Source organism: Gasterosteus aculeatus, chromosome 9 (genome assembly GCF_964276395.1).
Source record: "Gasterosteus aculeatus chromosome 9, fGasAcu3.hap1.1, whole genome shotgun sequence".
Lineage (NCBI taxonomy): Eukaryota > Metazoa > Chordata > Actinopteri > Perciformes > Gasterosteidae > Gasterosteus > Gasterosteus aculeatus.
In genome coordinates, this window is record NC_135696.1 from 537,025 (window position 1) to 550,000 (window position 12,976).

The window sequence follows — 12,976 nt, forward strand, 5'->3', positions numbered from 1 at the left end:
GTGGTATCACCACAGGGTCCATGTGACTCCCTGGGCATCAGTGTAGCAGGAGGAGCGGGCAGTCCCCATGACAACGTGCCTCTTTTTATTGCTACCATGGATACCGATGGACTGGCTGCCACGACGTATCAAGTACAGGTGGGGAGTGGTGACGTTTGTGTGCCGTTATGGACAAAAAATCTGTCCTCAGTGTTGAGGGAACGATTCATTCAAGTGCAACAACTTGATTTCAGGGTAAAGATTGGAATCGCGACTGTGACGGCATATCTGGCATAACTATTATCTTATTTACAGATGCAGATTGGTTGACTAGTTGTGTCTTTATCACAATAAAGTGTTGCACACTGTAGCTTTTACAGTATGTAGCTGCATCTTAAACATACCGACCAAACACACATGTGTAATACAGAAATGTGAAATGCATTAAACACAAACATTCAAAGAACCCCCCTAGAGAAGAAGAGAGGGCTTTATGAATCATAAAAAGACAGATTACTGTTATCTGCAGCAATATCCACGTGCAACTACTAGAAGCACAAGTGTGTGTGTGTGTGTCAGGCTGGGGACAGGATCCTCAGTACCAACGATGTGTCCACGGAGGGAATGACTCGCGTCCAGGCTGCAGCCCGAACCATCCGTCTGCAGGTAATGTCCCGCCGGGGCGCAGCGCGGTAAATCTACAGAGAAAACCCGTGTGAGGCACCACTTTGCCATTATGTCAGCGGGTTTTTCTCTCAGTGAACCGTACCGTGCTCCCTCCAAGTCAGTATTCCTTTTTATGGAGATAATTACATGGTAACAGGAACAAAAGTGTTTCCAGTCGTTATCAGTGTGTCGCATGTGAGCAGGAAACTGTCTGTGATTTTGTCATCAAGTTAATGAGCTTTTGTTGGAAGAGAGAATAAATATTGGTGAGGAGTTCTGTGTCAAAAGAAAAAAAAGATAATTAATAGTTATAATTAGGACAGACTATCAGATAGTGAGCGGCTCAGACTGTGTGTGTGTGTGTGTGTGTCTAGGTGGCAGCTGGTTCTGGTGGGCGCAGCACAAAGGACCACATTGATGAGCAGGCGCCGTTGTCAGGACAACCCAGCGGCCTGCCACGCTTTCACAACAACCCCTGGTGAGAATCGATCCCCCGACAGCCCCCCGCTGTCGCACTTATGCTTTCGCTTTGCTTCATTCCCGGGGAAAAGGACAATGGCACAACGCGGCACAACGCGGCACAACGCGGCTCCCTTGGCGCGTTACGAAATGTGCGGTCACCGTGTGAGAAGCATCCAGACAGAATTTGTTCTGGGACAGAATGTTTCTCAGGCTGTTTCGACTTTTGCTTTGTTTTCAATGTTCATCAAAAAATACCAATTTGGGGCCTGAGCATAAAAGTACCGAGGGCCCGAAGGTCCCTGGTAGAGAGAATACGTTTCTGTTGAGACTAAGAGCGTTTCTCTATACGCATACTCCTATATTGAGGACCTTCTTGAAAAAGTAAAAGAAGGGTCACATGCTGCACATACACGCATGCACATGCATCATTGGATCCTTGCTGTCATGTTGAAGAGCACGTTGGCTTTATTACGCTGCGTTCATCACTTTTTGCATTAGTTAGTTTTCATTTGACAGACAAATGTTTGAGGACTTTATGGAGCACGGAAAGTTAATTTGTCACCAGTCAGTACGTTGGTTTCATACTGTGGCTGTTTGTTTGTCTGCTTCTATGAAGAGAAACAGTTTACACCTCAAACCTCGTTGGCCACGTCCACAGCGTAGAACTTTTTGTCCTTAGAGGATCCAGCTGCTCCATCTCAATTTTGCTGAGAAGAATCTCAAATTTTCACGATGCCAAAATGCAAATCTTTTGTATTTTTTGCCCGTTCACACGTCATAGCGACTGCGCGTTCTATAGCGACACTTTGCTTCGTACAGAATGTGAAATACCAGCCGGCAGCACTGTGTTGCTAAGGGATGCCCGCTGTGTCCGACGGTCACGGAAATGCACACCTGCGTCATCCGCCGTCCTGCCAGACCCCCCCGTGTGCGTGGAGGCGCCAACGCATGTTCATCGCTTCTTGTGGCTTTTATTTCTGGTAGAAAAATGACTCTATACTGGTGTGAAACCATTAAACAGGACATGTATTGCAGGACGTACCTTTTACCCGCTGCTTTAACACGAGATTATCTGGACATTGACCACAATGAGCTGACGTACTCTCGTATCGTAGTACAGACTCCCTGTTGCCTTAAAGCACTGCTCACTATGACAGGACATTATTGCAGTTTCATTTATTTGTTATTCATTTTCCTGGGTGCTTCATTAATATTTAAATTCTATTATCTAGGAGTCCTGGCCAAAGCAAGTGTCATATAAAAATTCATTAAAAAAAGGTTCAAGCCCATGAGAAGTTTCACATAAATGAAACAGCTTCTGTTTCTTTTTTATAGTAGTTTATTAAAGCAGATAATCCATTTTAAAGTAATGGTCTACTTCAGAAACGGTAAACTGACATTTAATCAAGAGAATGCTTAAAAGAAGCCCATTAGTGACCCAAATGTAATCTAATTTCTTTGTTACTTTCTGTGCGATTCTGGGATTTGTCTCATTCAGTATATTTGGCTTTTCTCTCGCCGCAGCGCTCGCACGTATCGGACCGTGGCTCTGGAGAGAGGCTCGTCGGGCCTGGGCTTCAGCATCGTGGGGGGGTTCGGCAGCCCTCACGGAGACCTGCCCATCTACATCAAAACCATCTTCAGCAAGGTGAGAGGGGCCGTGCTCGGTGGGGGAAGCCCTTCACGGGGGGCTCCTGGTGGTGAGATCTAATCTCAGTCTGCTGGAGGAGGGTCCGTGTGGGAGACAATTGGAATCCGCAATAATAAAAGCATCAGGCTTCACCCCCAAAATCAGAGAGACGTGTGTTTTCCTCTTAGCTGTAGGGATGTTCATTAGCTCTCAGTGCTTTTGAGGAGAGTTGCCTGGTTCTGGAGTCATAGGCCTTCTCTCCCAAACAAAGTATATCGCACTCAACTATCGTTAAAAGAAAATAGTTTCTAAATGAAGCTGCTCACAAGGAACTTTGATTATCTTTAAAGGTATTAAGATAGTATTAAGGTCTTTGAGGTAACTGGGCAAAGATTTCTGGAAAGAGACTTTCCCCTCAGCGCCATAAAGTTCCGTTACATTGGAGAGAATCTGCAGAACGAGGCAACTCACAGCGAAACCAGCTGCATTCATTAAGACTGTCATTTATTGAAAACGACCAGGATTGCATTTCCTGTGTCTCTCCGATCCGTTGCCGCGGTGACGGACTGGTCCGTGTGCCCTGCAGGGGGCGGCCGTGGAGGACGGCAGGCTGAAGCGCGGGGACCAGATCATCGGCGTGAACGGACACAGCCTGGAGGGCGCGACTCACGGCGAGGCCGTGGACATCCTGAAGAAGAAGACCAGCGGCACCGTGGTGCTGACGGTGCTCTCCTGAGGGACCTCGCCGCGTTTCCTCTGTCCGCCTCGCACCCCGATGAACTCCTGTAGATCCGTTTGCAAAATTAGGGCGGGACACTACCTCTATCTGGCTGTGTTAACGTGCACCATCAAGGTATTATTTAGAGCTAATGTGTTAATGTTAAATGAATCTCCATATCCCGGTCATCAATATACCTCCACTAATACAAACGGAATATATTTAAAGTAACCATAGGCACCAGCGGCTACTATGAAACAAGCCAACTGCTGGTTGAATGTTGTGTCCTAGTTGTTGGGTTCATGCTCATTATGATATGAGCATGCATTGAGTATTTAGCATCGGCCCACGTGAATGAAGCGTCCTGGAGAAGCGGTGACCTTTGCGACCTTTGCACGGAGGCGCAGTGTCGCGCGGAGTCTCTGTGGTCGTTACATGCCAAGTGCTTCTGCCAATCTTTTGTACGGCATCGGGCTGTCGGGACGTTTATCTCTTCCCTGCCGTTCTGATCGCTGCGGTTACTTATGGTTAATACTGGTGTACTACATGTTCATGCTGGGCCGTCCGTCAGGGAGGATCTTTAACCTGTTTTTATATGAATCAATGTGTTCTGTGATATGTGGGTTCTATTGATATACTGTGTTGTCCGTAGCCCCTAGAGGTGGGTGACAGACCTCGTGTCGGAGGTGGGGGAGGCTGCCGTTGTGTCACTTTGTGTTAACTGAATGTATTGCGAGTGAACTTATTAAAGTGGCCGTTTGTTTAGAGCTGTTTGATTGCTGAGGGCTTCTGTCGATCCGCTGACTTCCTTCCCCGTGGTGCCTCGGCGTGTGATGCTGATACACTCGTGAACGTCACTTTGCTTGAAATCCCACAGCCGATGATCTGAGATTCCTGACCTGTCCGATGTGATGTCCTTAGAGGTCACGCTCCTCTAAGCAGAGATCTATTTGTCAAACACGAGTAACTCCTGGAGCGGCAGCTCGAAGTCACGGTGGTGGTAACTGGGGAGGCAGTGAGATGTTTCACAGAGCAGAACCAACACAAAACATGAAGCACCAGAGGTAAAAGTACTCATGAAGAATACTAATCTTATTGGACTATATTATTGATGCATTAATGCGTTGATCACATTGATATTGTGGCTGATACAGCTCGTGAATCCATCATGACGTATTTACTGATTAGATTTTCTATATTTATCTACAGTGTAACTTAAAATTGGCCAAGAAAAGATGGAATATTTGACAAAAATGAAAATACTTAAGTGAAGAACCAGTAAATTTAAGCACATTATTTGAGTAAATGTATTTAATTGCTTTCCACCACGGAGGACAGAGAAGTTTGTCAGCAAAACCCCAACGTGGGTCAGAGAAACGCCAACGGAGGGCTCTTCCGTTTGCTCTATTTTTTACAAATGCACAGAACTTCCACTTTAATTTTAGGACTTGCTGTTGACAACCTGACAAACGGGACATTTGCACACAAATGTCTCACTTAGGAAATAGGCAGCATCGAGGGGGATCCTGTCTGGAGCCTGTGCATTAGTCAAAGCCATCTGTTCACATTGCAAGCTTTATTGAAACGGCGCTCTGGTTTCTCCTCCTCCAGATGAACAACTGCAAATATTTTCTTTTTTTGAAATCAGATTGTCACACACCTCTAGATGAAGTTGCAGGGGGCCGGATGCATTAACATCTCCCTTTTTCCTTTTTTTTTCATCATGCAAGAATCCACCATTATTATTGTTATTTCTTTCTCCTCAAACATTTATGAAGAATATGTCACAAGGCCACTTACGAACTGGACCTTTTTTTTAACCCTCGCTTGGTCCCTTCGCACCCTCCTCTCCATCTTGTATAAAAAACACCTTTGGGCCTTTCCACTGTGGCTGCAAAAGCTGTCATTTTTCTTTCTGCAGCTTAATAAGAGGACCCCCACGAGAGAGCACACTTGTCATGGAAGTCGCTAATGATCCTCTCTTCTGGGAGGGTGGCAGCGGCCAAACGATTGTTCCGCGTGTGTGACTGTCACATCTTCCCATATTGATGAATCCACCGCAGTGTCGTTATTTTAGTTTTTCCAGTGTAACCTGAGAGTACAGCCAACTGATGCTGGAGCTCCCCCAACAAGACATAAAAAGGCTCCCCTTTGTTTTCCCATCCATTCTCATGAGATTATATTTCAACACACATGAGATTGCAAAAAAGGGCCATCCCTTGACAGTTCAGTACGGTGCTGAGTCTAGAGAAACTAGCCCTACTGCCCCACTCTTCTTACTGCTGGTATACAGAACATACAGCGCTTTGCAGTTGAAAGGTGTCACCAGTTCCACGTCATTTCCCAATATAAGCGTAGAGCTGTCACAAGAAAATGAGCTCCTCTGATGGGAGATTTGTGGCAACAGTGTTGCCCGAAGCGAGAGATAATGAGACGCCAGCAAGGAAGCCCTGCAGGACATGCCGTATCAGCAGGTTACTACAACCGCTATTTCCATATTCAATTCATTTTGCTTAATCTTTTCTAGTCAGTGGATGTTAATTCTGTCGTTTGTCTCAAACTGTTCTCTGCATCTTAAACCATTTTCTAAGATGTTCTCTCGCTAAATTCTAGTTGAATTGTTCTTTTCCTTAATGCAATGCCTTATTGGTTCTTGGTCAAATGTCCCATTTCAAAACCCACAGTCAATAAAATCAAGGGTTTTCAAGCGCATGACTCAAACGGCTGCAGTCATGTGTTACATCCACATGAGGGCGGTGTGTGAGCCCCTATGAAGACACGAGGACCCTGTGCATGGACTTGATCCCACTCATTACATCCAAGTGGTTTGCTGGTGAGCCTGCAGGCGTCAGACAAGCAAAGTAGCGCCTTCAGGGAAAGCCTCTATATTAAGACCCTTCAGTGGTCTGTTCAGACCGTACACCAGGGCATATTACTCACACGCCGATGGGCCCAGATTAAATGCACAATGAGTGGAGCGGCGACATCAAGCCCAATAGGACTGTCGCCATTCATTTTACGGAGATGAACTTTGCCTGCATGAACGCATGTCATTGGGAGCCAATACAATGACACTATGGGGTCTTTTCAACAGCAGACTTAGGCAACAACAGTAGTATATAAATACCAGCAATAAGGGGGATGGGCGGATGCGCCTGCACAATAATGCGCGTGCGTGTAAGGGGGGTCGCAGGCGTTTTTATTGTGGGTTTAACCCACTTTGATCCTTTTGGAGAACACACTGGAGAATATTTTACAAAAGTTATGTATGGTAGGTTAAAGGTCTAAAATGTTATATCACTGTGTTCACGTCCTTACCATCCAAGGACGGCTAATTGTTGAGGGTCGTGGTAAGCCACTCAATGTCAGGGATGCGTGGAGGAGGCAGGACTCAATCGCAGACTTCTTGGAAAGCAAAAGACTTTAATTGTCAAAACGGGCAAAAGCAAAAGGCCAAGGGGCAAAAACACACAGGAACCAGGGGAAAAACGGCAGACAGGAACTACGAACATCCACGACGAAAGACAATGACGCGACAAGTGACACAAGAGACACACGGCTTAAATACACAAGGGAGGTGCAGGTGATTGGACACAGGTGGAAGCTATTAGACGATCACGGGATGACAGGACAAGGCAGGAAGTGAAGTTACCCGGGGACACAAGTGGCAGAAAACTACAAAAGACGACACCGTGACACTCAATGCTTCGCGTTGTTATTGTATTTCTTGAAGGTTTCTTAGCTCGGTCTGCAGGTCTGTTTCTAAGCTTTATGTGGTTAACCTTCCACAATCTTTAGGATTCTGGCTGCAGTTGCTTTCTAAAGGATATATGTATACATTCAAATACAATTTAAATACGTTAAGATGGAGAAAATGAAACAACTATAAAATCACTAGACCTCATCGATGCTTTAGATGGTTAACCCCCCTCTGGACTGTCATATTGTTGAGAAACCTTAATGAATATATACTTAAGTATAATGCTTGTTTTACTCTCACACCCCCATCGTAAAACACTTTCTGATAACAGTTATATGTCTGGGCATCCTTCCTACAGCGGTTTACCCCCTTTGCATTAAAAAGGTCAGACATTTGTTTGTTTCTGATAATGCTTATGTGTAAGATCATTCTCTGCTCTTATTGTGTTTTCCGTCGGTTTCCATGCACTTCCATGCATTTATTTTCCACCCACTGTTCGTCCCTATTCACGTCACTTGTCTTCCTGCCTGTTGATTGCCAGTCTTCACTCTGATGTTTCTCACCTGTGTCTAGTTGTCTTCCCCTCCCCCGTGTATATAAGCTCACTGACTGTTCACTGATCCCCTGCCAGATTGTTGTAGCTCGACTCACTTTCCAGCGTTCTCTTGTTTTGTCTTCTCGTGTACCTGGACCTATTGCCTGTTGGACCTGTACTGTTGCCTGCATCTGTCTGGGAGCAATAAACCGATTACCCTTATCCCTGTTTCCTGAGTCGTGCATTTGGGTCCGCCATTGCAGCCTGACAGTACAATCTGGACAAGATGGACTCAGCCGACTCCGAGGCGGTGCGAGCAGCCCTGCGGCCGCAGGGTCAGCGTCTGCAACAACAGGAGGAGCAGATTGCTATTCTACGGAATGAGCTCATGGCTATGGCTAGCCGACAGGAGAGCCAGGTGGCCGGACTGAGCGAGCAAGTCCCCCAGCTGGTCACTCATGTTCTGCTGAAGACAGCAAGGGATTCTGCGGACGTACCCAGCACCGGGAGCAGTTCCACAGCCACTTCCGGCCCTGCAACGTCGGGAGGTGATCCTGTCGGGGAGACAGTCCCTTCTGCACCATCCCCACATCTCGCCAAACCGGAGAGGTTTTCGGGAGAATTGGAAGATTGCTGGGCATTCCTGACGCAGTGTGAGTTGCACTTCGAATTACAAGCGGCAGCGTATCCAACAGACCGAGCCAAGGTGGCTTTTGTGATCTCACATCTCACCGGAAGAGCGGAATCCTGGGCTACGGCAGAATGGAGCTGTAAATCTGTGGTATGTGATTCCTACGCCAATTTCACTCAGACTTTCATATCTTTCAAAATGTTACTCCCAGGAGGGAGGCTGCTCGAGCTCTGGTGGGTCTACAGCAAGGCTGGAGAGGAGTCTCTGACTATGCTGTAGAGTTTCGTATTCTAGCTGCGGAGAGCGGCTGGAATTCATCCGCCCTGTGTAACGCTTTTTTACATGGACTATCACATATCATGAAAGATCAATTGATCTCCTTGGACTTACCCGCCGATCTGGATGCACTGGTGGCCCTGACAGTGAAGAGGGCGCGAGAGACTACACCAGAGACTACAGCAGAGAGGGGTCTCCACCTACCAGCTGAGGGCGCCAGAGACATCAAGGATTTTCCAGCGTACTCAACCTGGCACTCCGAAGCTACGTATCAGTTATCCTATTGGGCAGCAGAGGCGATTCGACTCACCCAGAGAGTTTTGTCGTACTCAATCTACGGTCACGGACCTTCACAGTCCGGGGGTTTTGCCTTCCGAGGAGCCGATGCAACTGGGGAGGACTCATCTGTCGCCGGAGGAGCACCACCGTCGCAAGAGAGCGGGCCGCTGCATCTATTGTGCCCAGTTGGGACATTTCGTTGCTTCCTGTCCAGTAAAAGATGGGGCTCACCAGTAGGAGAGAGGGAGCTGGTGAGCCGTACATATGTTCCTGTTTGTCCTTCTCGACCCAAGCAAGAAGTTACACTAGTCAACGGATCGGTCTCTCGGATTCAGACTGTGTTGGTTGATTCTGGCGCGGACACCAGCCTGATGGATGCGGTTCTCGCCAGGGATTTGTCGCTGAACTCTATTCGTCTTCCCATGCCATTAGACGCTACAGGATTGAATGGAGGCCTTCTCTGGCAAATTACTCATCGCACGTCCCCTGTGTCAATGACTTTTCCTGATGGCCACAGAGAGAGACTGACGTTCCACGTATTTGATTCCCCGGGTCACCCCGTTGTTCTTGGGTTTCCGTGGCTTACATTGCACAACTCTCACATGGACTGGCCTTCGGGCACGATACGCAGCTGGGGAGGAGTGTGTGAGCAGACCTGTTTTCCGGCTAAGTTGGAGGTAGGGGGCAATGACACCATGGCTCCTACCACTCAGCAGGAGGGGGAGTCAGTTGACTTTCCGGATCTTTCGGGCGTACCCGAGGATTACCTGGACTTAAAGGACGTCTTTAACAAGACTAAGGCTACATCAATGCCGCCCCATAGACCGTATGATTGTGCCATGACTTGTTGCCTGGTACGTCCCCACCTAAGGGGCGACTGTTTTCTCTGTCGCCCCCTCGAGATGGCGGACCTACTAGCGCCCCAGCTGTATTTCAAGTGCTGGTCAATGACATTCTCAGAGACATGCTCAATCTATTTGTGTTCGTCTACTTGGACGACATCCTCATCTTCTCGCCCAACAAAGACTCTCATGTGCAACACGTTCGCCTGGTGGTGCAGAGGCTTATGGACAACCAGCTTTATGTCAAAGCCGAGAAATGAGAGTTTCATGTGACCACGGTCTCCTTTCTGTGCTTCGTGGTGTCGGAAGGAGTGATCCAGATGGACCCGAAGAAGGTGCGAGCGGTTGCCGAATGGCCAACACACACGACTCGCAAGCAAGTCCAGAGGTTTCTGGGCTTTGCTAACTTTTACCAGAAATTCATCAGGAATTTCAGTACAGTGGCGGCGCCTCTCAATATCACGTCAATCAAGACTCCGTTCCAGTGGTCCCCGGCAGCCGAGCGGGCGTTTTCCCGCCTGAAACAGCTTCACCACCGCCCCCGTGTTGATGCTGCCTAATCTACAACGCCAGTTTGTGGTGGAGGTGGACGCGTCTGATGTGGGTGTTGGTGCAGTCCTATCCCAACGTTCTCCACAGGATGAGAGACTCCAATCCTTGTGGGTTCCTGTCCCGTAAGCTGTCTAGACCTGAGAGAAATGATGATGTTGGCAACAGGGAGTTGCTGGCAGTCAAAGTAGCTTTAGAGGAGTGGCGGCATTGGCTGGAAGGGGCGGAACAGCCATTTATCGTCTGGACGGACCATAAGAATTTGGAATACCTACGCTCGGCCAAAAGACTGAACGCCCGCCAGGCCAGGTGGGCCCTGTTTTTCAACAGATTCAACTTCACTTCGTATAACTTCAACTTGTCGTACCGTCCTGGGTCCAAGAATGTGAAGCCTGATGCCCTGTCCCGTCTGTTTGATCCTAACCCCTGTTCCGAGGTACCTGTAAACATTTTGCCTGCGGTCTGTATTATTGGGGCTATAACTTGGGAAGTGGAGGAAAGGGTTAAGACGGCCCAAGATGGTTCAATTGTCCCTGCTGGTTGCCCCCCCAACCGCCTGTTTGTCCCTGCTGGTCTCAGGGCTCAGGTCATCCATTGGGCCCACACATCTCTCCTCTCTTGTCATCCGGGGGTCAGAGAACCATTTTTGTAATACGGCAACGCTTCTGGTGGCCGTCTATGGAGAAAGCAGTGGGAGAGTATGTGGCTGCGTGTCCAACCTGTGCCCGAAACAAGACCTCACGTCAAGCTCCTGTTGGTCTCCTGCAGCCTCTGCCAATTCCCAAGCGGCCTTGGTCGGACATTTCGCTGGCCTTTGTTACTGGCCTGCCCCCTTCTGATAGGGGTACTCACAGCCGTGGACAGGTTTTCAAAGATGGTACATTTTATCCCCCTGCCCAAGTTGCCCATGGTTGCTCACCCATGTTTTCAGGATCCATGGCTTTCCTGCTGATGTAGTTTCTGACCGTGGTCCCCAATTCATATCCCAGTTCTGGAAGGCCTTCCGCACATTGATTGGGGCCACGGTCAGCTTATCTTCGGGCTACCACCCGGAATCTAATGGACAGACTGGGCGTCTTCACCAAGAGATGGAGAAGGGCCTTCGCTGCCTGGTTTCTCAGAGTCCGGCATCCTGGTCCAAGATGCTTCTGTGGGTAGAATACGCCCACAACACCCTGCCCTGCTCGTCCACCAGCTTGTCGCCCTTTCAGTGCACCTACAGCTACCAACCGTCGCTATTCTCTGCCCTCGAGAGAGGTGGGGGTGCCCTCGGCCATGGCCTTGGTCAGACGCTGTCGACGGACCTGGACGAGGGCTCGACGGGTTCTTCTGAGCAACAGGGACCGCTACAAGAGACGGGCTGATCAGCGAAGGTCTGCAGCCCCTCACTACCAGGTGGGCCAGAGGGTGTACCTGGCCACGAAGGATCTCCCTCTGCGCACCGAGAGCCGGAAGTTGGCCTCTCGGTTCGTGGGACCGTTTCCTGTTACCAAGGTGATCAATCCTGTGACTGTCCGGTTGAAGCTGCCCAGGGCCATGAGAGTGCACCCCACGTTTCATGTGAGCAGAGTCAAGCCAGTCCAGGAGAGCGCACTAGTTCCGGTCACATCCATTTTATTGTTTTATTACTACTCACACAAACCATTTAAGTGCAAGGTCGTACCCCCCCCTCCTCTCTCACACACGCACGCACGCACGCACACATACACGCGCCTAACAAGTGCTGACACATTAACCCACTTTACACACACGCGCAATATTGTGCACGCTCATCCGCCCATCCCTCTTATTGCTGGTTTTTATATACTACTAACAATTCATACCAAATCCATGACACAGAGACACAGACTCTGGGTTCAAAAACAGCTTGACTTTATTAGAAGAAGTTAGGGAATAAAAAACAAACAAAAGCGCGATCATGTTAAGGCCTCTGGACAAGGCGTGGATTTAGACGACGGACTGCGATTTGTCCAGCCTGCGGTCGTCCTCAGAGTAGCTCCGGAATGTGTCCCCCAGCAGCGGCTCCAGGGCCTCGGCCGAGCGGTAGGAGCGGGCACGCACGGCACACGCGATGACGCCGCCCATAACTGCCACCACCAGCACGGCCGCAACGACGGCTATGGTGATGATCTCAGAAAGGGTGTAGGCCCGAGCTGCAGGGTGGGGAGGGTAGGGGGGGTCATGAGAGGGGGGCCAGGAGAGAGGGCTCATTGAATAGATGTGCGGCTACTCACCTGGCCACTGAACCTCATAGGAGTATCCCAGGTTTGCCGGGGCAGAGACGAACATCTCGGCATTGGTGACGGGGGGCCAAAATGGAACCATGTTGAATCGCCGGTTGTGCCCGATGGGAGCGTTCTCCTCGGGGTACATCACTTCACCTGCAGAAGGAGAAACAAATGGGCTCATCCATATATTCTGCTGAATTTGGAGCAGCACCCCGCCCATCCTGAACGCACCTGGTTGGTGCCTGCCGAGCCACTCGTCGAAGATCGCATCGGTGAACGTGTGCAGCAGCACGAAGATGGGATCGTTGGGCGAGAGGTGAGTCTGTCCCCCCGTCCCGTTGAGGAAGAGGTGGGCCAGATTGTGGAGGCTGCGGACCACCGGGTCGTACATCCCCTGGGGGGCGCTGTAGCCTAGAGAAACAGTTTCCAGTTTCGTAAATGTTTTTCTAAATAACCATTTTTATGTTGAAGCGAGCGGTGT

The 12,976-nt window shown here is 49.2% G+C and overlaps 2 protein-coding genes across 5 annotated transcripts in view; one reads left to right on the forward strand and one right to left on the reverse strand.

Moving 5' to 3' along the window:
• The window catches only part of LOC120825236 (multiple PDZ domain protein), a 31,052-nt gene extending 26,830 nt beyond the window's left edge, over positions 1–4,222 (forward strand). For all 4 annotated transcript variants that reach the window (XM_078080628.1, XM_040186745.2, XM_078080629.1 and 1 more), the window contains 5 exons: positions 16–138; positions 559–645; positions 1,020–1,123; positions 2,632–2,755; positions 3,324–4,222. In XM_078080628.1, the coding sequence (XP_077936754.1) occupies positions 16–138; positions 559–645; positions 1,020–1,123; positions 2,632–2,755; positions 3,324–3,473 (588 nt within the window). In that variant the 3' untranslated portion in view covers positions 3,474–4,222. The remainder of the gene's footprint in view (positions 1–15; positions 139–558; positions 646–1,019; positions 1,124–2,631; positions 2,756–3,323) is intronic.
• A 7,894-nt stretch (positions 4,223–12,116) lies between these two features.
• Positions 12,117–12,976, reverse strand: part of tyrp1b (tyrosinase-related protein 1b) — a 5,811-nt gene continuing 4,951 nt past the window's right edge. The window contains exons 7-9 of the mRNA XM_040186751.2: positions 12,727–12,906; positions 12,502–12,648; positions 12,117–12,420 (exon numbers count right to left, since the gene is read on the reverse strand). Coding sequence (XP_040042685.1) covers positions 12,215–12,420; positions 12,502–12,648; positions 12,727–12,906 — 533 coding nt within the window. The 3' untranslated portion in view covers positions 12,117–12,214. The remainder of the gene's footprint in view (positions 12,421–12,501; positions 12,649–12,726; positions 12,907–12,976) is intronic.